General features: G+C 36.4%; 1 protein-coding gene across 3 annotated transcripts in view; it reads left to right on the plus strand.

The window, feature by feature from the left end:
* DMXL2 (Dmx like 2) overlaps positions 1–26,680 on the plus strand; it is a 144,832-nt gene that overhangs the window by 29,605 nt on the left and 88,547 nt on the right. For all 3 annotated transcript variants that reach the window (XM_084894003.1, XM_084894001.1, XM_084894002.1), the window contains exons 3-8: positions 1,711–1,782; positions 5,798–5,876; positions 6,673–6,808; positions 7,855–7,921; positions 22,992–23,170; positions 25,903–26,086. In XM_084894003.1, the coding sequence (XP_084750129.1) occupies positions 1,711–1,782; positions 5,798–5,876; positions 6,673–6,808; positions 7,855–7,921; positions 22,992–23,170; positions 25,903–26,086 (717 nt within the window). The remainder of the gene's footprint in view (positions 1–1,710; positions 1,783–5,797; positions 5,877–6,672; positions 6,809–7,854; positions 7,922–22,991; positions 23,171–25,902; positions 26,087–26,680) is intronic.

Genomic DNA, 26,680 nt, shown 5'->3' on the forward strand with positions numbered 1-26,680 from the left:
GCTTTAAATTTATGTTAATGTACCATAATATGGCAATCCAGTGACATAATTGACCTAGAATTGAAACACTGAATTTCCTGGTGTGTTCTGATACTTGTTTGTTGTTTTTCTGATTCTTTTTTCATGGTTTCCCTTAAGCAACCATTGTTTACTTTTTTGGGAAAACAGAGTGTCAGATTCTTTCACTAATTTTTTATTGCTCATCTCCCTAGGCCAAGCAAGGTAGCTTTAAACCTACCTAGAGATGTATGATAATTGCCAGAGATAAATTTTAGTAAACTGTGTATGTGCTGGTGGATAATCACAATGAACATGTTCTCTGGAAGCAAAGTTTTTAAAAAATTTGGTGTCCATAACTATTTCTAGTTTTCCTTACCTGGTTGATAGCCTTTAAAAAAAATCCTCACCTGAGGGTATGTTCATTGAATTGAGAGAGAGATTGAGAGAGAGATCAATATGTTGCTTCCCATATGAGCCCCAACTGGGGATCGAATGGCAACCTAGGTATTTGTCCTGACCAAGAATTGAACCTGCATCCTTTCAGTGTGCAGGATGATGCTCTCAGCCACACTGTCCAGGGCCTTACTGATTGCAAGTAAAGAAGGCAAAATCTTTGATGTATTTTTTTTTTTTTATTTCCCTCCTCTTTTATTTCCTTTATTCCCAGTGCTTGTGACAACTTTCATATTTTTGACCTTGTGTTAGCCAGCTGTAACCATTCATTGACAGGTCGAATGTGATGATTCATAACACTTTTTGCCTAAGTATTACTTCAGCCAGGCATTTTTAAGTTAGCTTCCCCCTACCATTTTGAATGAAAAGCTTTTTCTTGGAAAGAATGTTGGATATTAATAGCAATTAGAATTACTTTTTTTGGCATAAGAGTATCTTGAAATTATAGTGTACCTTTTTTTAGCTGACCTTAAAAGAATATATACCTAATTTAGTATTATAGGTTAACCTATAGATCCAGAGGTGTCAAAAGGGATGGTTTTTGGTCTGTTCTCTATAGTTGATTCCCTCTTGCCAAGAGCAGGATAAACTGGGAAATGTCTCTCAAGGAATTATTGGAAAGTAGGCTCTGGTATTCCTAGGAACAGAGGTATTTATGTCCCCTCTTATCAGGTATGTGACCTAGAGCAAAGTCCCCTTGGCTCCCAAACCCCAAGCTAAGTGAGCTCTTCCTCCCCCAGTTGCAGCAGATGTCTCTTTCTCCTTAGTCCATTTTCTCTATTCTTTCTTTTAAAATCTAGATGGTTTTCCCAATTGATATTTTTGTTTGATGGTATCATTAATATAATTTTATTTGACATATTTTAATGCTTGTTATTCTTTGATTTTTTTTCTACTTGTCATAGTTTTTATATTTACTGGACTATGAAATTTCTGATAGATGTACCATTGAAATGTGTTTTTGTTAATAAAGTTATTTCAATATTAAAAAATACAAATTCTTATAGAAAATGATGATTTATTTGAATGGGTCAACCTTTTTGTATTTGATATGTGAAATAAAGCCTGCTGAGTTTTTGATAAAAGAGGAGATTCTTAAGTTCAGTAATTTTCCAGTTATATTTATGAAAGGAAATAAATCATGAGTACTATATTGGGATTGTATTGTATATAATTAGTTTATACATTATTGTAACAAGGAAGTTATCTTTAATTTTCCTTCTCCTAAATATTAATGCTTTGTTCATTCTTTTTTAGATTGCAGCTTCATATGGTAATGCTGTTTGTATTTTTGAACCTTTGGGCATAAATTCTCATAAGAGAAATTGTGTAAGTATTAAATGATAGTAGAAAACATTTAGAATTCAATTTAGAACCAAATATATAGCAATAAAGAGCTTCTTAGGAGCTGGTGCTGACAGTGATCTGGAATATCAGTGTGAAGCTGGTCTGATGCTTTGGGGTGAGACCTTTTACATTCACTGGGAACATATCCCTTTGCCTTTTAGGAACTCAGTTTTCTGGAAGGTTGCTAATTGAGATTTATCTTGTTAATTGGGTTATTTCCTAATTGAATTATTTTTTCTTGTCTATATTACTAGACTAGTCTCTGTTTTCTATCCTTTTCTGCCCTTTTCTATTCTTACTGAAGCAGATTATGACACATCTCTGCTTAAAACTCTGTAATGGCTCCATATTTCCCTCAGATTCAAAGGCCAAAAGCTTTTTCTCCCAGCATCCACTTATTACTTCTCACAGTTCATCTTGTACTATTCTTGCCTTCTCTGATATCACTTAGGCCACACTAGCATTTTTACTGTTCTTTAAACAGTTATTTCCCTATCTTAGGGCTTTGCATTGGTTGTTTGTTTGTCTGAAATGTTCTTCCTCTAAATAGCTCCTGAACCAGCTTCTGTAGATGCTTGAAATCTTTGTTCAATAATACCTTCTCAGTGGGTTCTACCTTGATCACCCTTTAAAAAATTGCACTTGCATCTACACCTTTAACTCCCATTCTTTTTAAAAAATATATATATTTTATTGATTTTCAACAGAGAGGAAGGGAGAGGGATAGAGAGCCAGAAACATCGATGGGAGAGAAACATCGATCAGCTGCCTCTGCACACTCCCCACTGGGCACATGCCCGCAACCAAGGCACATGCCCTTGCCCGGAATTGAACCTGGGACCCTGGAGTCCACAGGCTATGCTCTATCCACTGAGCCAAACTAGCTAGGGCTCATTCTTGTATTTTTAACTTTTTTTCCATAGCACTTCCCTTATTGATTTATTTATTGTTTACTGTTCAGAACTAAACTCCATGAAAATAGGTAGCTTTGTTTTTTGTGTGTTCACTAATGCATTCCAGTACTTAGAATCTATATCTGGAACATAACAGGCTTCTAAATATTTGTTGAATGAAGGAGTTAAGACCTTAGCTAAATTCACTTACCAGCTAAGTGATCTGGCATACCACATTGAGAAGCATTGAGAGTCATTCTGAGCTCTGTATTTTATTTTACCTTAATATTCAGAAAATCCTATATGATTAGAATTATTAACTCCTTTAAAAAACACTGCATGAATTGGAACTCCACCATCACTCAAATAGTCAAATCTGCCAATGTGAAATTTGAATTTGCCAGTAATTTTTATAAAAATGTATTTTTTATTGATTTCAGAGAGGAAGGGAGAGGGAGAGAGAGATAGAAACATTAGTTATGAGAGAGAATCTTTGATTGGCTGCCTCCTGCATGCCCCCCACTGGGGATGGAGACTGCAATCCGGGTATGTACCCTTGACCAGAATTGAACCTGGAACCCTTTAATCCATAGGCCAATGCTCTGTCCACTGAGCCAAATTGGCTAGGGCTGCCAGTAATTTTTTTAAAAAAGTTTATATTCTTAAATACATTACAGCAAGTGGTTTTAATGTTTCATTAAATGTATATATTTGAGTTTCTTTTTACATTGCCAAGAAATACCAATTAAAATATTAGTCTTTTCCCTGTGATAGTTTTATGAAATGGATATCAAATTTTAGAGTCACATCGAGTATTTATTAAAAATTCAGTTTCCATGGCTGGGAGTGAGGGATGAAGGGAGCCTAATAAATGGTTACAGAAGATGATTTGACTTTGGGTAGTGGGAATTCGATAATAGGATCATATAGATTTCAAGTGTATATTTCTTTGATACAAGATCTATCAAAGAAATATACACTTGAAATCTATATGATCCCATTAACTAATATCACCCTAATATATTTTTAAAAATTCAGAATCCAGGCCTCACTTCTAAATTTATGCTATGTATTTGGTCCAGATTATACTCCAGGAAATACTAAAGGAAAGAATATTAAGGATGTTTATAATTTTAGGAATGATTTAATTGTACTTTGAAATAGATCTGTTGAACAGTATTCAAAATATTGTTGTGCCCTAGTTGGTTTTGCTCAGTGGATAGAGCGTCGGCCTGCAAACCGAAGGGTCCCAAATTTGATTCCCATCAAGGGTTTGTATCTTGGTTGCAGACTCCTCCCTGGCTCAGGCCCTGGTTGGGGCTTGTTCAGGAAGCAGTTTCTCACATCAGTATTTTTCTCTTTTTCCTTCTCCTACTTTCTTTAAAAATCAATGGAAAAACATCTTAGAGGAGGATTAACAAAAATAATGAAAATAATAAAATACTGTTGTGATTATAGTATGTTCAGCAGTGGCAGGGAAAATAACATTTCCCTGGTTAAAAAAAATAAAATTAGTTTGGGATAATAAAATCCAAGTTTTGCAGTTCTACTTTAAAATTATGCTGTGGATAAATAAATTATTAAATAAATTAAATAAATCTTAAATAAATTATTTCATTGTTGAATATTCTAAAATATTATAAAGAGAGAAGGAATTACGATTTATTAATATTACTGTCCAAGCGGTTAATGTGTAACTTGCCTAAGTCACACAGCTTTACATTGCAGAATACTTCCACAGAAGGCTACTTTATATTCATATACTACAAAGAAGTATCTAAATTTATTTTTACTTAGATACTGTATGTAATGGAAAAGGCCTTGGACTTTTAACTTTAAATCTTCTTTCTACCTTTAAAATGAAAATAATTAAGAAAAAAGGATGGAAATTATTCAAATAAATTTAATATAGGTCAGGTTTGTGGATTTTATACATTATGTAATTTAAATTTGTTGACTTTATGGGAGGTATATCTAGTTTTATTTTAGACACTAGAGGCCTGGTGCACAAAATTGTGCATGGGAGGGGGCCCCTCAGCCCGGCCTGCACCCTCTCACAATCTGGGCCCTCTCTGGGGATGTCCAGATCAGGCCTAAATTGGCAGTCAAACATCTCTTTTGCAATCTGGGAGCTCTGGCTCCTAACTGCTCACCTCCCTTCCTGCCTGATTGCCACTAACCACTTGCCTGCCTGCCTCATTGTTCCTAACAATTCGCCTGCCTGCCTGATCACCCCTGACTGCCTCTGCCTTAGCCCCTGCCACTGTGGCTTTGTCCAGAAGGACATCTGGAAGGTTGTTCTGCTGTCTGATCTAATTAGCATGTTATGCTTTTATTATTATAGACAACACTTTTTTCTAAGGTGCATTTTATTTTATTTTTTTAAATGTATTTTTACTGATTTCAGAGAGGAAGGGAGAAGGAGAGAGAGAGAGAAACATCAATGATGAGAGAGAATCATTGATTGGCTGCCTCCTGCACCCCCCCTTCTGGGGATAGAGCCCTCAACCCAGCATGTGCCCTTGACTGGAATCGAACCTGGAACTCTTCTGTCTGCAGGCTGGTGTTTTATCCCCTGAGCCAAACCAGTTAGGGCTTATTTTGTTTTTATAAACATTCATTTAACGTATGCATTCTAGCCATTATAGCGCTAAAGACAATTCCTGCTCTAGAAGAGTTTAATTTCTTGGGAGAATCAAACATATGAACACATAATAATTCAGTGTGACCAATATTATAATGATAGAATGTAAAAAGTGTAAGGAGTGCTGCTAGGATGTAAGAAAAGGCTTCACAGCAGAGGTGATGATTTATCCAGATCCTGATCTAAGCATAGGAATTTGCTTAAGTATAACAATGTGTTTATAGACTTGGAAAGAAGCCTGAGAGAACATGCTTTGTTTGGGCATGGCAAACAGTTGGATATGGTAGAATAGACAGTAATTGGAACCATTGGAACTTTTCAAAAAAACACTATTTTGAAAGTAATAGTGAAATATTTACATCTTTATTTTAGATCATAAGGTCTTAAGTTGAAGAAAATGATGCAGTGTTTGTGTATATTTTCAATATATTTTTTCTTTTTTTCTCTTTATATGTTTCAGCAACTCAAGTGTCAGTGGCTTAAAACTGGGCAGTTTTTTTTGAGTTCCGTGACATACAATTTGGCATGGGACCCTCAAGGTATTCACTAGTTCTGTTTAGAAATTATGAAAAGTAAATAATTGGTTTAAAATGTATGACGACAATGTGATATAATAAGAAAGTGATCAACTATAAAATTTATTTTTGCTAGTGAATGAACGTACTTTTTTCCTTCTTGGTGCACATGGCTTTATATTTACTATTGGTTCTGTGCTTTCCCCCTGCCTTTGAATATTGTATTTTAAGAATAGTGATGATTTGTTTCTTTAGCGAACATGTACTGTATTTTATCCTTAACCGTATTTATTATGAAAGAAAATAAGAAATTAAACAGGACCAAAAACACTCCTATCTTATTTTGTTATTTGTATTTCAGGAAGTTATTCTCTTTAATTTTGAAAGATTAGAAACTTCTAATGATAATGGCTTTTGTCCCATTTAACATTCACAATTAATTAAATTAATTTTTATATTCCAAGTAGAAAAACAAATTTCACTAATTTTCAGTTATGTCTTACATCTTGATAACATCATATGTGGTATTTTGGGGGCTCTTTTTTTTAAAAAAAAGAATTCTACTTTCTGTTAATTTTTAAAAAAGATTTACCTGATATAAGCTCTTTCTCAGGAAAGCTTTTTGTTTTTTGTTTTGTTCTCAAGTTTCTGCCAAGAACTACTCTTTTTTGTGTAGTGGATTCTTAGAGCTTTTAAATAGATATGTCAAAAGTGTTTTGCATAGAAAATATTGCTTATTTTTCACAACATAGTTTAGAAGCCCACGTATGTTCTTTCTCTAATTTTTGCTTATTCATTAGAACATTCTTTAATTTTTCAGATAACAGATTGTTGACAGCAACTGATTCTATTCAGTTGTGGGCTCCTCCAGGAGGTGACATTCTGGAAGAAGAGGAAGAAATTGATAATAAAATTCCCCCTGTTTTAAATGATTGGAATTGCATCTGGCAGTGCAAGTTAGTGTCTAATTCTGTTGTTGCATTTGTTAATTTTTTAAAAAATGTTGCCTAAACTATGTTACATTGCATAATCATCTTTATTTTTTGATGGCACCATTGTATTTAGAAGCCTAGAAAGTGGAATTTTTCTAACCAAAAGTCATTATAATATATCATTCAATCTGTGCTATAGTTGGTTGTTTAAGAAAAAGACAAAAATATTTCCATAGTATAACTCAGAACTTGGGTTGACAGAGCTGCACAGAGGAATTACTTATTATTAGAAGAGATGTGGATGGTGAAGGGGAGGGAAAAGATGTGATGAAAATTGCCAGCCACTCTTTCAAGTGGAAGGATAGTTGAACTATTAACAATGCGGATTATGTGAAGGGGTCCAACTAGCCAGGGAAGATGATGAGCTTAGATTTTAACATGGTATATTTAGGATGTTGATGGGACTTGTAGGTGGGGATATAATTTATACATTTTAATTACACTTTTTTTTGGATCCCTAAAGTAAACTCTGCATTAGTTTTAATTAATTGTATTTTAAAAAGGTGATATATTTTATTTTTAGAGTGTTGAAAACACTCTTGTTCTGATTATGTTAAAAATCTTATTTTGACCATCCTATATAATAAAAGAATAATATGCAAATTGATCCTAATGACGGAACAACCAGGAATGACTGGTTGCTATGATGTGCACTGACCACCAGGGGCAGATGCTCAATGCAGGAGCTGCCCCCTGGTGGTCAGTACACTTCCACAGGGGGAGCACCCACAGAGAGTAGGCCTAAGCCGTTAGTTGGATATTCCTGAGGATTCCTGGCCTACGAGAGGGATGTCTGACTGCCAGCTTAGGCCCGATCCCCTGGGGAATGGAACTAAGCCATCAGTCGGACATCCCCTGAGGGTCCTGGACTGCAAGAGGGCGCAGGCCTGGCTGAGGGACCCCTGAATGCATGAATTTTCATAAACTGGGCCTCTAGTTTATATATACAGTGTTCCAGATTTTTAAAATGTTAACTCTTTAATCTTTTTTTTTTTTTTTTTTTTTTTTAGAACTGCAGTATCTGTACATTTGATGGAATGGTCCCCTGATGGTGAATATTTTGCTACTGCTGGAAAGGTAAAGGACCAAACAAAATAGAAACAAAAGAAACAAAATAAAGATGTTTCTATTCATTCTCATTTTCAGTTTTCTCATCTGGAAAATTGGGATAATCTTACTCTTCAAAGCTGGCCTGAGGCATAGTAGTAGATTTGTAAATGATCAGGTATTTTTCCTGTAGGTAATAGGCACTGGAAAATAATGGCTATTATTTTTATTTCACCTTTTAAAAAGTTTTTATTTTTAAAAATTAATTTTTATCTTTCCAAAATAGCACGTGTGCATAATTTAAGAAGTAAACTAGTACCACTAGAATCACAATGAAAAGAAACTTTCCTTCTTTGAGGCAATTATTTTTCAAATTGCACATTTTGGCACTTCCTCACATTTTCCTAAATAACTTGCTTTTGCTCCCATTTCTTGATTCTTTTCCCTTTATTTTTATGTATCACCTCTTGGAAGCTGAGACTTTAGTTCTCTAGCTGATGATTCTAACTATCTCTCTACTCTTAGCACATACACACATTTACTTCCCTTCCTCCTGTCTTCCTGAGGTATCTCATAATTTTGCATAAATCAGTATTTATTGTTTAATTATTGATTGTGAAAAATATCCCTCACATAATAATTATTTTGGTGTTAATAATTACTGTGCTTTACTATTTGCTTAGTTTTCTGTTTACCTAATTTATCTCCTAAACCTCTGATAGTTTTTGAATCTTCTCTCATAATCCCACATAGGAGGTAGATATTGTTCTCTTTTCTCCAATCTGAGTTACGCTCTCCAAGTCTAAAGTAGCAGACCTATAATTTTGGGGTTTTCTTTTAGTGATCTCAGGAGATTTTCTTTGTCTATCTCCTTTGTTATATTCCCTGTTTCTTAGCATCATCTATCTTCCTCTCTCCTTGATGAAGATATCCTTTAGTAGGTTCCTTAGAAAAGTTGGAGGGGAAAAACATTTTGAGGCCTTGCAAATATGAATAAATATTTCTTCGGCTTTTATGTTGATTTGGCTGGGCAGAGAATTGGGTTAAAAATATTTTTCCCTGAGAATTTTTTGTCATGGTTCTATTGCCTCTTAGCTTCCACTATTGGCTTTTGAGAAGTTCAGTGCCATTTTGACCATACTGACCTATCTTCAGCTTATAGAGGTTTTGAGAAATTTTTTTTTAATTAAAAAATATGTTATTGATTTTTTATAGAGAGAAAGGGAGTGGGATAGAGTTAGAAACATTGATGAGAGAGAAAACATTGATCAGCTGCCTTCTGCGCACCCCCTACTGGGGATGTGCCCACAACCAAGGTACATGACCTTGACCAGAGATGAACCTGGGACCCTTCAGTCCACAGGCCAACACTCTATCCACCTAGCCAAACCGGTTAGGGTCAGAATCTTTTTTTTTTTTTTTTTTTTTTTTTTTAATAGTGTCACATGTCTGAATTCTTAAAAAAAATATAATGTTTAGCTCTACATATTTTTGTATTTATAAAAATGAGACCATATAATTATTGAAAACAACTTAAAGATATTAAAACAAATTTATTTTAGTAGCCATAATGTACTTATAAATTAATGCATTCAATAAAAATTACATTTAAAAATCATAAGTTAAAATTAAATTGTATTTTTGTTCTGGAATTAAAATTTCCATATTACACTTTATAAGGCAAGAATAGGTTTTCTAAGAACACCAGAATTTATTCAAGGCTTTTGGGTTAATCTCTAGTTGTGGAACACTCAACTGTTTTGTGGTTGAAAAATTACTTGGCACAGAGGTAGTTGCTCAAGAATTGATGACAACAAACAGGAAGAATGTGCAACATTGTAGACAGAGAGACTGCAACCATGTGTAGTAGTTTAGCAGTAAACTAAGTAATAACTCATAATTTCAAAGTACTGAGGAGTATACAAACTTTTGAGATATCTGCAGAACTATAATATAATTTTAAGACATCTGCGGTTTTTATTAGAGACAAAGTCATACATATTGCACATATTACTTTGGTTTGCTTATATCATAACTGAAGTTTAACATTAGTGATTTTATAATTAACAGGTATGAAAATAGAAACATAATTAACTATTATGATAATTAAAATAAATTTTTTAACCAAGGAGTGAGGATGTTTTTGCAATTGATTTTTAAGAAAGAGTAGAAGGGACTGAGAAGGAGGAGAGAGAGAGGGAGAGAAACATCATGTGAGAGAGACATTTTGATTGGGTGCCTCCTACACATGCCCTGGCTGGGGAGGGTAGAGAGGGAATGTATGGTCCCATGACCAGAACCAACTTGTGAAACCTCCCTCGGTTCACAGGCTCACACTCTAACTACTGTACCATACAAGCCAGGGTAAAACATAATTGTTTTCCCCCCCACTCAAATTCATGGTAATTTTGAGTCTTAGTTTTCCTGATTTCTGAAAAGTAGACCCCAAAACAAGGACTCGAGTATAAGTAATTAATATGGGGAATGATCACAAAGAAATATACTAGATTTGAGGCTAGGAAGTGAAGGTGTTGAGTAAAGGGTATGTTGTCATGCAGGTGATTAATAAGGTTAAATCTCTAGGTAACTCTGGGAGCCAGTGTTCCTCGCACTTTGTTTCTCACCCATGTTCTTTACACACGTTAGTCATTGGTTGAGGGCTGGTGAGGGCAGGGTGCTAATTCTCAGCTTTCACACAACTCCTGAAAAACCTCAGGCAAAGAGATGTAGATGCTGGAACTAAAATGCTAAGACATGTGAGGGATCCAGTTGATATATTTTTATTAATTTAAATGAAAAAGAATATGTTTTTTATTCTTTCTCTGACAGGTTGCTTGCCTCCATTTTATTTACTTCCTTTTCTAGTGATGCCTGCTTTTCTTTTATATGTGGGCCGTTTCTTTGTCTCCCAATGATCTCTCTTCTCCGGGTGTTTGGTTATGTCATTCTCTCTCTCCTGCGTTGATCTAAAGGCACAAAATACAACACAACAAGGCACAATGCACAAGGCACTGAACACAAATGTATTCATGATACTAATAACCCCAAATAAAGGTGACCACCAGAGAAAAGATAATTAGAGGATAAGAAAGAAAGAAGAAGAAAAAAAAAGTAATGCAAAAATGAAATTGGGAAAAGGAAAAAAAGGAAGAAAGAAAAAGGATAATAAAGGAGTTTTTGTTTTTGTTTTTGTTTTTTGAAGAGCTCTTATTCACTCTACCTAAAAAATTACTTCCCCCAGAGACCTGCATGTCACCATCTCAGTGAGGCTCTTCCTAAATACCCTCTTTATTTTATTTTATTTTTTAATATGATTTTATTGATTTCAGAGAGGAAAGAGAGAGAAACATCAATAATGAGAGGCAATCATTGATTGGCATGCGCTTGAGTGGAATCGAACCTGGGCCCCTTCAGTCCGCAGGCTGAGGCTCTATCCACTGAGTCAAACCAACCAGGGCGGTGTTGGTGACCTTTAGAGAGGTTTTTCTGGGGAAATAACTTTAAACTGAGAACGGAATACTAGGAAGAAGGAAATTGTGAAGTTCAGAGGAATGAGTACTTTTGGCCACGGGAACATCAAGTGTAAATGCTCTGACATAGGAATTGGTAGGGTTATTAAAGAGCAACAGAAAGCTGGAGGATAGTGACTAGGTCAAAGTCTCAGATGCTTCCAGGTAGGCTGTAAGTAGGATGTTCCTGGGGAGGTCAGAGTTAAGAGATAAAGAAGTTAATTCATTAGCCGAAAGACAGTGCTTAAAGTTATTGGTCCAGGTGAAATTAACTAGGGAGAAATGTATGATGGAAAAAAGAGTGGGGGACTCAGGATAAAGTCCCAGAATCCCTGAAAATCAAAAGTGGGGAAAAACTGGTGAGAAGCGTACAAAGGATGCTTAGAGGCAGGCCCACTAAGATAGAAAACCAGAGAATGTGACATGAGAGAAGACAGAAGGGAAAGAAAATTCAAGAAGGAGGGAGTAGTTATAATTCCATCAAATGATCTAGAACAGCGGTTGCCAATCCGTGGTCCGTGAGGTCTGAAAGGTTGGCAGCTGCTGATCTAGAATACATGGGAGAACAGTGTGAACATGTGTAAATAGGATAGGCCTATCTGTTTGGCACAAGTTAAAATATAAATCTAACCATTTTTAGAATCATAGGATTCCAGTGATCTAAGAGGCCATAGAAAGAAGCTGAGGTTTTTGGGAGGTACTTTAAAAACAGTTAATTACTCATGAAAGATGGTCACTGTTCATTGTCTGAATATCTTCTGAATATTTGAACTTTTATCCTTAATGAATCTGAAAGAAGCCTTTGTACTTCCATCAAAAATAATGAGACTAAAAGACCATCCTCTTAAATGGGGCAACTAAATTTTAGGCATCATTTTTTTTACTTCTGTAATTTTATTAATAATACATAAATCACTTATGAATAGGCATCATCAATTTGACTAACCTATCTTACTAGTTCTTCTGTGGAAGAAATTATCTTCTATTTTATCTGACTCAATTAATGCCTGTTCATAAGCAGGTTAAAAATGTCATCTTGGACCCCTCATTTACACAGTATATTAATCTAACTTATACAGACAGCATATTTTTATTTTAAAAACCTTAAAAATGTCACTATTCTTCAAAATTTAAAATACTTGCCCAAGTTGCTATCTATGTTTAAAGGCGAAGAGGGCTGAAAATCAAAGAAACAGTAGCCGAAACTGGTTTGGCTTAGTGGATGGAGCGTCAGCCTGCGGACTGAAAGATCCCGGGTTAGATTCCGGTCAAGAGCATGTACCTTGGTTGCGGGCACATCCCCAGTGGGGAGTGTGCAAGAGGCAGCTGATCGTTGATTCTCTCTCACCGATGTTTCTAACTCTCTATCCCTCTGTCTTCCTCTCTATAAAAAAAATCAATAAAAATATATTAAAAAAAGAAACAATAAATAAAATTATCTGTGAGGCTGTCCATCAGTGCTTTTTGATGGCAGGTGCCTCATGCTAGTGTTTAAAAAATAAAATTTAAAGAGTGAAAAAAATACTTTCATTTCTTAAATTTTTATTCCTTAGTGTCCAAATTAATAAATCTTAAAATCTATGTAGATTTTAAGTACCTTAAAGGCAGTTCTGTTTGTATAATCCGTCTTTTTTTAAAAAAATTGTTATGGTATACAACCTTAGCAATCGATTTTTTTCATTGTATTAGTCATGTTTACCTAGCTTCTTTTTAAGAACTTATCTATTCATTTTTAATTGAATTTGGAGAGGGAGAGAGAGATAGAAACATTAATGATGAGAGAGAATCATGACTAGCTGCCTCCAGCATGCCCCCCACCAAGCCTGCAACCCAGGCATGCACTCTGATTGAATTGAACCATGACTTCCTGGTCCATGAGTTGATGCTCAACCATTGAGCCACACTGACCAGGCTACCTAGCAGCAGCAGCAGCAGCAGCTTCTTCTTCTTCTTCTTCTTCTTCTTCTTCTTCTTCTTCTTCTTCTTCTTTAATATAATTTATTGATTTTTTTACAGAGAGGAAGGGAGAGGGATAGAGAGTTAGAAACATTGATGAGAGAGAAACATCCATCAGCTGCCTCCTACACACACTGGTGATGTGCCTGCAACCAAGGTACATGCCCTTGACCATAATTGAACCTGGGACCTTTCAGTCCTCGGGCCAACTCTATATCCACTGAGCCAAGCCAGTTTCGGCTACCTAGCTTCTTATATTCAATTCTCCTAAGACTTAAGTGTTTCATAATACTTACGGAAATATAAGAATGCCTTACTGGTAAAGATCTTTGGGGATTCATAAAATGTGTCATGGATTTAAAAAGCTTATTTCCTTACATTTTTAATAAGATACCACATCTAATTAAAATCCTCTTACTTAAGAGAATAGAAACTAACTCTGTAATATTGGCATTCTCCCCACCCCCCCACAATCTGTTCTGCTTCTGTTAATAAAGCCAAATTTGTCTTATTTGATGAAACAGATGGTAACTGTGTGATCTACCACTAGGCATTTTCCACCGCCTTCACGACATGTGACAGGGTTTCAGTTCATGTTGTGGGACTCAAATTCAATTACCTTCAGGATTTTTAATATTATAGTTCATTGAGCACTTTTACTGGTAAGACCTCTGCCTTTCGCAGCTCCCCTGAATTTCCGTGTGCTTTTCTCTTTTCCTGACAGTCCAGATTCACCCCGTGTAAGTCTGGGTCCCCAGGGTCTTGCCCGGAACTGGGGTTCAGCTTCTGTCTCCCTCCCGCTAGAGAAAGCCAGCCTTTCCTCTCCACACGCGTGTCTCCGAACCTCAGCCTTTTGCAGCTCCTCTGAGTCTTTGTGTGTTTTTCTCTTTCCTTCTAGTTGTAGAATTTCCACTCAGCCAGCTTTCTTATGGTTCTGAATGATGTCCATTTTGTCTTGTAGTTGTAGTTTTGAAATTGTTGTGCGAGGTAGCAATTTATGTGTTTATATATGCCACCATCTTGGTTTCTCCTCATCAGTGATTCTTATCATTGATGTATCTGTCTCTCTCTTCCTCTACCTATCTCTCTGAAATCAATTAAAAATATTTTAAAAAAGAAAGCACATGATCTTCACTTTGGGCTTTGTTATCTTTGTGCAGTATTTTAACTTTCCTCAACTTTCCTTTACCCACTCTTAAAATGCAATCTATTTTAGGGAAGATGATCAGGAAAGTGATTCTAGTGGGTAGAAGTTTTTTTGGAGGGGATGGGGGTCGTGAAAATATTTAAAAATTGAGCATGGTTGTACCAATCTGAATTTACTTTAAAAAAATAGTTCATTGAATTATATCTCAACAAAGTTGTTCTTTTATTTCTTTTTAAATAAACACCAGTCTTATAATCAATTTCAGATGTTTTCAGAGCCCCCCCCCCCCCCCCCGAAGATTTGCTTACCACGTCCCAAACCACAGCTGTGACTCCCAGTTTCCTCCAGTCCTGGTGGATCTGGATGGTGTGGTTTGCACAGGAGAAGGTGGCAAGAGGCTTGTGGAATTTCCACAGCCCCATTCCTGCGGTCTCCTCATAGGGCACCAGGGCCATTTCCACTGTGCTAGCTCTCTGCTTCCTTTAACCTGTTGGGCAAAAGAATCCTGCATGCTCTGGCCAGAAAGTGTATTCTCTCTTTGGTGGCCTGAATGCTTTTTTAAAGGTCGTTTTATGGATTCTAAAGAATAAACAGAGATGTGGAAAGTTTTTGTCAAATTCCTTTTACATGGTTCTTCCAGTCTCATGGGAAGTGAGATGTGGCTCTGAATTCATCCCAATAGGATGTCTTTGGGCAAAATCACCCAGAACGGCACTCTCCTGCAGAATGCCCTGCACACTTTGCTGTCAGGACTCGGGCTTGAGGGTGGGCGAGGCAGTGGTGCCAGCACAGGACCCGGGAGAAGGTAGTGCTTTCTACACTGCCCAGGCCCGTGTGGACTGCATCTGCACCGGCCGAGGCGGGCAAGGTGTTTCTGCTGTTTTGTTTTGGTCTGGCCTCCATGCCGTCAGCCACGGACCCGGGCCTGCACTGAGACTGTGAACGGTTCGATGGTCCTACTTTTTGGTGGACTGTGGAAGCACTCCCACCTCCTGGAGACTGGCAGTTAGACACTGGAGGCTTCAGATTTGCTCACGGGAAGAGCATGGCCCCGAGGTCCAGAACAGACTCAGGTGTCCTCAGCTAGGAGGCCTCCCCAGGCTAGGGGCCACTGGTGGTTTGAAGGCTAGCTGTGCCCCTAATCATGGCGGGGGGTTCCCTCTGGGGTGCTGGCCAGCCTGGGCTAGGGACCATTGTCTGTTTGAAGGCCAGCCAAGCCCACGATCCAGATGGGGGTCCCCTCATGGTGATCATTCATCCCACTCCCTCAGCTTCCTAGCCTGCTGTTCGGTCATCCTTCTGGTCATTTTGGTTATTACAGCTCCTGGATTTTATATATTAGGATTGGTCTTCCCTAGAGTTTTATATAAATGAAATTATATAGTTTGTACTCTCATGTGTCTTGCTTCTTGCACTTACTGTAGTTTTGAGATTTATCCATGTTCTGTGCATCAGTAGTTCTTTTTATTGCTGAGTTGTATTCTATTATATAAATATATCACAATTTGTTTATCCATTTACCTTTTTTTTCATCCTCACCTGAGAAGCGAGGATATTTTTCCCATTAATTTTTAGAGAGAGAGGAAGGGCTGGGGGAGGGAGAGAGGGGAGGAAGAAAGAGAGAGAAACATCCATGTGAGAGAGACACATTGATTGGTTGCATCCAGCTTGAGCCCTGACCAGGAGCTAGGAATTGAATCTGTAACCGAGGTTCAGCCCTTGACTGGGAATTGAACTGGAGACTCTTCGGTTTGAGACAGACACTCTAACCACTGAGAAAACTGGCCAGGACTATCCATTTACTTTTTGATGGACATTTGGGTTGTTTGGAGCTTAGGCTAAAATGAATAAAGCTATTATACTATGATCATTTACTTGAAAGTCTTTTGGAGATATTACTTTCATTTCTCATGGGTGAAAAAATACCTAGCAGTGGAATTGGTGGTCATATGGTACTTTACAAAAAAGTGCCAAATACTTCTAATGTTTTATTATTTGCATTTCTACCAGCAATGGAATAATTTTAGTTGCTCTACTTTCTTGCCAACAACTGGTATCATCAGCCTTTTTTTTTTTTTTAAGTCCTTACCCGAAGATATGTTTTTATTGATTTTAGAGAGAGTGAAGAAAGGAGAGAAAGAGAAAAAGAAAGAAACATCGATCTGTTGCCTCTTGTGTGCTCCCTGACTGGGGATTGAACCCACAGCCTAGTTACTAGTATGTACCCTAACCAGGAATTGAGCCCAAACCTTTTTGGTGTACAGGAAGACACGCCAGCTAATTGAGTCACCCAGCCAGGGCATCATCAGCCTTTTTAACATTAGCCACTCTATTAGTCGTGTAGTGGTGTCTTCTTACGGTTTTAGTATCCATTTCCCTGACTTCTAATGATGTTGAGCATGTGTTTACTGGCTATTTGTATAATTTCTGTGGTAATGTTCTTATTTATCTTTTGCCCATTTAAAAAATTGGGTTAGTTTCCTCATTATTATTGAGTTGTAAGAGTTTTTTGTATGTTCTTGTATAATTGAAAGATCAATGCATTGAAGACGTTTTCTTCAATCTGTTACTTGTCTTTTTATTTTTTTAAACTGTCATGCAGAAATTTTTAATTTTGAAGAGGTCTAGCTTATTAAGTTTTTGTATTCGTTTGTGCTTTTTGTGTCCTAGATCTAAGAAACTAGAGTCACAAAGATATTATATTATGATTTCTTTTAGAAGCTTTATAATTTTGAGTTTTATATTTTGAGGTAGTTTTTTTGTATTTGATGTTAATTTAATTTTTTTTCCAAATGGATATCAAGATACTACAGTGACATTTTTTTAAAAAGTGCCATTCTCCATTGAATTATCTTTAACTTTTTTTTTTTAATTGAAATGGCTTCTGCGTTTTTTTTTTAATTGATTTTTTACAGAGAAGAAGGGAGATGGATAGAGAGTTAGAAACATCGATGAGAGAGAATCATCGATCAGCTCCCTCTTACAACTGCCCCCCCCTTCCCCCCTCCCCCCCCCCCCCCCCCCCGGGATGTACCTGCAACCAAGGTACATGCCCTTGACCGTTATCGAACCTGGGACCTTTCAGTCCGCAGGCCAATGCTCTTTCCACTCTAGCCAAACCTGTTTCGGCTCTTTAACTTTCTTGAAAACCATTTTTATAAGTGTGTGGATCTGTTCTGGCCTTTCTGTTTTGTTCCATTGATCTGTATATCTATCCTAATGCTAATAATATGCTGTCTTGATTACTATAGCTTTATAGTAAGTTTTGAAATTGGGAAGTGTAGTTCTGTAACTCTTTTTCAAAATGTCTTTGGTAGTATTGGTCCTTTGGTTTACATACAAATTTTAGAGTAAGATTGTCAGTTTTTGTGAGAAAGCCTATTTTGATTTTTTATTATGTTTACATTGAATCTTTATAGATCAGCTTGGGAAGAATCAGTACATTTGGTCTTCAGATCATATTTATTAGATTTTCTTTCTCTCAGTAATGCTCTTTAGTTTTCACTGTACAAATCTTATACACAACTTATTAAGTTTATCTTTCTAATGTAAAATGTATTTAAACAAATTACATTTCCAGTTATTGCTAATATAGAGAAACTAGAGACCAGGTGCATGAGTTCGCACACAGGTGGGGTCTCTCGGCCTGGCTGGCATTTGGGCCAATTGGGGCTATCTTGCCCAGTCCTGATTGGGACCAATCGGGGCCCCAATCAGGGAGGTTGGCTGGCGGGAGGAGGGAATGCAGGAGATTGGTCAGCCATCGTTAGTTGGCTGTGGGAGTGCACTGACCACCAGGGGTAGCTCCTGTGTTGAGCGTCTGCCCCCTGGTGGTCAGTGCGCATCATAGCGACCAGCCGACCATCATTCAGTCATTCTGTCTCTTAGGCTTTTATATATATAGACAGAATTTATATTTGAATTTGTATCTTTAGTCTTATGACCTTGCATATCAGTTTTAGCTTTTTTTTTTTTTTGTAGATTCCTTAGGATTTTATAAATAAAGACAATTGTACTCTTCCTTTCTAATCCATATGCCTTTTATTTTTTCCTCCTTACTCAATTTATTTCACATTCTAAGACTTGTAGTGCAATGTTTACATTGTAGTACATTGATAGAGCAGATATTCTTGTATTGCTCCCGACTTTATGGGAAAAGCTTTCAGTGTTTTACAATTATATGTAAGTAGTAGGTTTGTTGTAGATGTAATTTAAGAAATTGAGAATGTTCCTTTCTGTTCCTAGTTTGCTGAGAACTTGTCTTATGAATTAGTGTTTACTTTTGTCACATGCTTTTTCTACATATACTAGAGGCCTGGTGCATAAAATTTGTGCCCAGGGTGGGGGAGGGGGGAGGGAGAGGGAGGGGGTTGTTCCTACAATCCAGGACCCTCGGGGGATGTCAGGCCTAAATGGGCAGTCGGACATCCCTCTTGCAATCTGGGAAGCTGCATGCACAGTGACAATACTTTTCAAACAGGTGAAAGGCATCTTGCATGTTGCCCTGATTATAAAAAGTCATACATAACATGATCTTTCTGAGGCAGTAGTACTATTTTCCCTATCTTATGGGTGGGAAAACTGAAGCAGAGAGAAGTAAAGTAATTGGCTTTGCCACATAGTTTTAAGTGTCAGAATGAGGGCTGAGCATAAAGTGTGCAAGCCAGAGTCCATGCATGTCATTGCTGCATCATTGTGTTTTTTTAGTGTTAGAGTAGCCTTGCCAGGTTTTAACTTTTAAATCTAAGAGACTGTTCCCAATACATAGAATAGGGTCCCTAGGCCTGGCTGGCGATCAGGGCCATCTGTGGGGTGACTGGTGGCAGGGTGACCGGGGCTCCCCCGCTGGCACCTGCCTTTCCTGGCGGCCTGGCGCTGCCCACTGGCCGGCCCCGCCTCCCGATTGCCGCTGGCAGTTGCTTCCCTCTCTGGGAGCAGATGCTCCTGCATTGAGCATCTGTCCCCCGGTGGTCAGTGCTTGTGGTAGTGACCAGTTGTTCTGCCGTTCGGTTGATTTGCATATTAGGATTTTATTATATAGCATAGATGATTCTTGAACAACATGGGTTTGAACTTTGTGGGTCTATTTATATGTGAAGTCTTTTTAGTAAGTACACAATTGGTTTGTTTTTTTTTTATCTCCAGGTTTCACATTCACAGATTCAATGAACTGCAGATTGAAAACAGTATATTTTAAATCTGCATTTGTGAATCTGTGGGTGTGCCTGTAACCAATATTCCACAGATACAGAGGAACGACTGAAGTTTTGGAGGAGTCAAAAGTTATATATGTGTTTTTTTAAATATATATATTTTATTGATTTTTTACAGAGAGGAAGGGAGAGGGATAGTTAGAAACATCCATGAGAGAGAAACATCAATCAGCTGTTTCCTGTACACCCACTACTAGGGGTGTGCCTGCAAGCAAGGTACATGCCCTTGACCAGAATCGAACCTGAGACCTTTCAGTCTGCAGGCTCTATCCACTGAGCCAAACTGCTTTAGGCTATATGTGTGTGTGTTTGTTTGTTTGTTTTTTTAATTTTAATTTTTTTCTTTATTTATTAAGGTATTATTACAAAATGTGTCCTCACCCCCCTGATGTCTGTGTCCATTGGTTAGGCTCATATGCATGCATAGAAGTCCTTTGGTTATCTCTCCCTCTTACCCCCATCCTCCCCTACCTTTCCTCTGAGGTTTAATGGTCTAATTAATGTTTCTCTGTCTCTGGATCTGGTATTATTCATCAGTTTATGCTGTTCATTATATTCCACAAATGAGTGAGGTCATGTGATACTTAACTTTCTCTGACTGGTTTATTTTGCTTAGCATAATGCTCTCCAGTTCCATCTATATTGTTGCAAATGGTAAGAATTCATTCTTAATGGAAAGATATGTACAGATTTAATACCTTAATAAAAAAAGAAAAAGAAAAAAAAAGAATTCATTATTTTTTACCGGAGCATAGTATTCCTTTGTACCACAGTTTTTTTTAATTCACTCATTTGCTGATGGGCACTTAGGCTGTTTTCAAATCTTAGCTATGGTGAATTGTGCTATGAACATAGGGGTGCATATATCCTTTCTGATTGGTGTTTCTAGTTTCTTGGGATATATTCCTAGAAGTGGGATCACTGGGCATTAGGGGTGTTTTGGCACCTCCAACCCCCATGTTGTTGAAGGGTCAACTGTTTTGAGATAAATATATAGGCTTTCTTTTTTATTCTGTTAATATGGTGAATAACAATGATTATTTTTCAAATGTTAAACCCTCCTTGCTTTGCTAGAATAAACTCCACTTGGTTATGATTTCTTTTTATATATATACTGCTGGATCATATTTACTAATAATTTGTTAAAGATGTTTGAATCTATTGTAAAATGGTCTTACACAATAAGTCCTTTTCCTCAATTTTCTGAAACAACTTGAATAGGTAGGTAAATGTTTGGTAAAATTAATGAAACCATTTGGGCCTAGGGTTTTAGTTGTAGCTTTAGTTTTATGGTTTTTTTTTTGTTTTGTTTTTTTGTTTTTTTTTTTTAATGGGAAGATCTCAAATTGTGAATTCAGCATCTTTTTAATAGATATAGAGCCTTTCAGGTTTTATATTTCTTTGGTTAATTTTCAAATTTGTCTTTCAAGGAATTTGTCCCATTTAACTTAAATTGTTTAATTTATGGGATAAAATTGTTCAAAATATCCCCTCATCATTCTTTTTATGTTTGTAGGATCTGTAGTCATGTCCCCTCTTTCATTCTTGATAAATTGTAATTTGTGTTTTCTCTTTAAATATTTTTTGATTACTCTAGATAGAAGATTATTAATTTTATTGATTTTTTTTAAAAAAGCTTTGAATTTGTTGATTTCTTTATATTTTAAAATTTTATTTAATTAGTTTCTGTTTTTCCTTACATGTGCTTACAGTGGGTTCACTTTGCTCTTTTACTTGCTTCTATTAGAAGCTTAGACCATAGATTTAAGATTATTCTTTTTTAACACATTTCCTTCTAAGCACTAATGTAGCTGCAAGCCCCAAATTTTGATATTTTGCTTTAAATTTCTTTTAGTTAAGCATATTTTAAAATTTCTCTTATAATATAGAAATGTTTTTAAGTTTTAAATATTTGGGAATTTTCTAGCTATCTTTCTGTTAGTGATCTGTACTTCTGTGTGGTTTTTGAATTTGGGGCAGTAACAGATGAAAGTGGGGAGGCTGGTGGAATAGAAAAGGGTAAAATAGTAGCTGCTGTGTAGGTGCTCTCTATCCTTTATGACTCCTGTGGGGCTCCGAGCTACCTCTATGGCTTTTATGGTACATACTCTGAAACCATTGCCATAGGTTGTATAGTAAATTTGGTTAGATGAAAATGATGCTAAGGTGGAGAAGGTATTTGGAGGAAAGCATTTAGTACAGTCATTGTTAAGTGGTTGACTTGGAGTAAGCACTAAAAGAAATTTGCTGTATAATTCAAATATCCAAATGAAACATTATTGGAAACATAAATTATGCAGTATAAATTGAGAATGAGTACCAGTAAGAGGAAAAAGGGTTTTTATCTAGTTCAGATAAAAATATTTGGACCTATACACACTTTTTCAGGAATATGTAATCTCATTATTTCTTACAGATTGATAATTTTGCATAAAGGATAACATTTCATTATTTTCCTTAATGCACTTTTTACATTAAGGATAAAGCACTATAAAGTTAAATAAGATATAATTATATAGGCCTATAACAAAATTGTTAGAACTAAGTAAAATGATAAAGTCAGTGGCTGTTGTTATACCTGTAAATATCTTATGTAGGCATGGAGGTGATTTTTGACAATTGCCTAAATGACTTCTCATCATTTGGAATAGAGATCAGAAAACTGTGGCCCATGCACCAAGCATCGTTTTACATTTTTAAAGAGTTGTACGGAAAAAGTCATGAAGAATTCGTGCCAGAGGCTATATGGTCTATAAAAACTAACTTACTCTCTGGCCCTTTCAGGAAAAGTTTGCTGATTCCTGACATAGAGTAAGAAACAATTCACATTAAAAAAGGGTTTGTTTCACCCTTACAGATCCCTTGAAAAAAGGAAAGGGTGATAACAGCAGCTGATAACATGGCATCTTTCTTATTCTTTATCTTATGCAAGGGGCTAGCATCTGGTTTCAGAATCTTTCCTCTACAATTACCCATGTATATTTAAATGGTGGAATTGGGCATCAGCTGCTATTTGAAAAACCACCATTATGCAGAGAAAATTGATAATGAGCAAATGGTCCATTTATTTTTCAAGAATAGTATTCTTTAGAATAATAAATATCATTTTAGATTTGGGTTTGTACTATACAAATATAGTACACATTAATTTTGTAATATGTATCACGTATTAGTGTTTTATATAGAGAGCTTAATTTTAAAGCTTCTTCAAACCACTTAAATATTTGATTATGTATGTGTAAATTAATTTTATGCTGACCTATATATTTTTGCAGGATGATTGTCTTTTGAAAGTATGGTATCCTATGACTGGATGGAAGTCTTCAATTATACCTCAGGATCATCACGAAGTGAAAAGGAGACAGCCATCTACCCAATTTTCCTTTGTTTATTTGGCACATCCTCGAACTGTGACAGGGTTTTCATGGCGTAAAACTAGCAAGTATATGCCCAGGTTAGATAAATGTATCATATAACTTTCATTTGTATTCTTACATGTTTATAGAAATAATGAAAACAATCTTTTTACTGCATAGACATAGTGGCAATTAAGAGCATAGGCTCTGGTGTCAACTGCCTGAATTCAGGTCCTGCTGCTATTGTTCCTAGCTTCATGTACTTTTGACTAAAATTTTTTTCTTTAATTAAAAAAAATTGATATTTAGAGAGAGGAAGGGGGTGGGGAGAGAAAGAGAGGTAGAGAGAGAGAGAAAGAGAGAAAGAAAAATCAATGTGAGAGAGAAACATCGATCATTTGCCTCCTGCATATGCTCTGACTAGGGATTGAAAGCACAACCTGGGTATGTGCCCCAACCAGGAATTGAGCCCTGCCACCTTTCCTTTCCTTTCCTTTCCTGTCCTGTCCTGTCCTGTCCTGTCCTGTCCCCTGTCTCCTTTCCCCTTTCCCCTTTCCCCTTTCTCTTCCCCCTTCCCCTTCCCCCTCCTCCTCCCTTTCCCCCTCCCCTTCTTCTCTCCTTCCCCTTTCCCTTCCCCTTCCCCTTCCCCTTTCTTTTCCCTTCTCCTCCCCCCCCTTTAAAAAAAAATATGTGTTGTTTTTAAATATATATATATTTTATTGATTTTTTACAGAGAGGAAGGGAGAGGGATAGAGAGCTAGAAACATCGATAAGAGAGAAACATTGACCAGCTGCCTCCTGCACAACCCCTACCTGTCATGTGCTCGCAGCCAACATACATCCCCTTGACCGGAATCAAACCTGGGACCTTTCAGTCCGCAGGCCGATGCTCTAGCCACTGAGCCAAAACCGGTTTCAGCTTAAATAATATGTTTTTATTGACTGCCACCATTTGGTGTACGGGACAATGCTCCAACCATTTGAGTCACACTGGTCAGAGATACTAACTTTTTAAGTTCTCTATGCCTCAGGTTTTCTCTCTATAGAATAAGGGTAGTAATAGTACCTACCCCAGGAGTCACTGTGAGAGTACAATGTGTTAGTGTATGTGAATGCTTAGTATAGGCCTTTGTGCACAGTCTGTACTCAGGCAGCATTAGCTGGTATTGTTAGCAGGAGTAGTTGAGCATTCTAGGAAGAAAAGCACACATTGACGGGAAATAAAACATGAACAAACTGCCAGTAATACACATGGTGGGGAAGCATGTCACATACAGTGAATCAAGTGGCCAGGCATTTCTTAAGGCTATCATCAGCAGGACCTTAAAGGATTTATTATAAGTTTTCCTCCTTGTTACAGCATCTTTTGAAAGGATTTAGAAGATTAAATAAACTACAAAATAGCTCATGCAAATGATTCCTATATAATATTGATATATACAATTCTATAAAAGCTTGCTTAGAAATCTGTATTTATTCTTGAAGGAGGGTTATTTTATCTGCTAAATATATCTGATATCTGTTTACAACTGAAGGAAAATACAGCACACATTGTAGAGATGCTCAGAAAATGATAACATGGGGAATTTAAAAAATTTTGGAATCTAAATGAAAGGTTTATTCTTTTTTTAAGTTATTTGCATCTATTGAAAACATTTGAAAAACACTCTCCCTTTGATTTAGGTTCTATGTAAGCATTTAAAAAAAATATATATATATATATAATTGATTTTTTACAGAGAGGAAGGGAGAGGGATAGAGAGTTAGAAACATCGATGAGAGAGAGTCATCGATCAGCTGCCTCTTGCACACCCCCTACTGGGGATGTGCCCGCAGCCAAGGCACATGCCCTAGACCAGAATCGAACCTGGGACCTTTCAGTCCGCAGGCCGACGTTCTATCCACTGAGCCAAACCGGTTTCGGCTATGTAAGCATTTTTTAAAAGGGAGAATTACTTTGTTCTTTCAAGGTATTAAGTCACTTAAGCTGCTTGATGCTGTGACATTTTTGCTTATAATGGAAATTGATTTATAGTTTGAGTTTATAATTCTCTTTATAGTTTTATTGTGAAGATGCTTATTTGTTTACCTTATTTGTTTTCCAATGATCTTAGGCTACCCTGCTAGCGGTTCTCAACCAGCAGCCGTTCTCTGTAGAGCCTAAGACAATCAGAAAACACAGATATTTACATTATGATTCATAGCAGTAGCAAAATTACAGTTATGAAGTAGCAACGAAAATAATTTTATGGTTGGGGGTCACCACAACATGAGGAACTGTATTAAAGAGTCGCGGCATTAGGAAGGTTGAGAACCACTGCTCTAGAGCCTAGTTTTTAAAGCAGCCTATGTGTAATCAGGCATTAATTTCTGTTCCCTTTGTTAATACCATTTCCTAATTTTTATGATGATCACAGCAATACTGTGTATGATTTTAAGTTAATTGACCATTTTTCCCATACAGTGTGATTTTCAAAGCAATTGGAAGAATACTATATTGTCATTTAGCTTAGCTGTTTGAAGCATGATTTTAATGAATTAAGGTGAATGTCAGGGGAAGATAGCTTGTTCCTATTTTATGGTAATTGATTGTACCCCGATATCCAACTTTCCACCCTGCAGGTATGAGCAGGTGATAAATGGGGGTTTGACGAAGGTATGAAATGGTGGAAATCCATTCCATTATTAGAAAAATAACTACACACAAGTTATACTGTTAGTTTTACACTAATGTCATCTTTGTATGTGAAGAGCCAAGTATTAGTAGCCTTTAATTAATTGATGGTGTTGATATTCAGAGTTACCTTTATTTCTTTTTCTTTGTCATTAGAGGTTCTGTCTGTAATGTGTTGTTAACTTCATGCCTTGATGGTGTCTGCCGGCTCTGGGCAGAAACCTTGTTACCAGAAGACTGTCTCTTGGGTGAGCAGATTTGTGAGACCACCACTTCCAGCATTGCTGGCAACCTTACTCATGCTGGGAAACACAAAGACAGAATACAACACGCTCTGGAGGTATTATATTGTTTAAGATGGCAAATGAATTTTGAAGATATGTGTACCTGTAAACTGAGATTAGATAATGCATATGGTACATGTAACGATAAAGTTAATAGCAGAGAAATCTCACTTATTTTATGCTTGTTAAATTTCTCTTTATACCATTTAGAAGCCAAATACAGATAGTAATGATCAGACATATAATCTAGGTAAATAATATAATTTTAATTCCTTCATTTTTAGTGTCAAATGTGAAAATCTATTGGAGTAAGCAGCTTTGATTAGTTAAACGTAAATGTATCTTTACTTTTTCTTGAAATTAGTCATAATTAAAAATATTTTGCTTGTTTCATGAGGATTAAATTTTACTTTTATTGTTTTAATTTTAAAAATGACTTTTGATTGTTAATAATAAAGATGTTAAGATATTAGATGTAAGTGAAGTTAAATAATTGCTTTACAATCTCCATGGTTTACTATTTTGAAAGTGAAATATTTTTTCAATATTTAAATGTAATACATATGAAATAGATGTGCTTTTAAGAAATTAAGTTATTTATAATATAGTGTAAACTGTTGTATCCATTGCGATTAGAGAATAAAATGAGA

The sequence above is a fragment of the Pipistrellus hanaki genome, assembly GCF_964339955.1.
Source record: "Pipistrellus hanaki genome assembly, chromosome: 1".
NCBI lineage: Eukaryota > Metazoa > Chordata > Mammalia > Chiroptera > Vespertilionidae > Pipistrellus > Pipistrellus hanaki.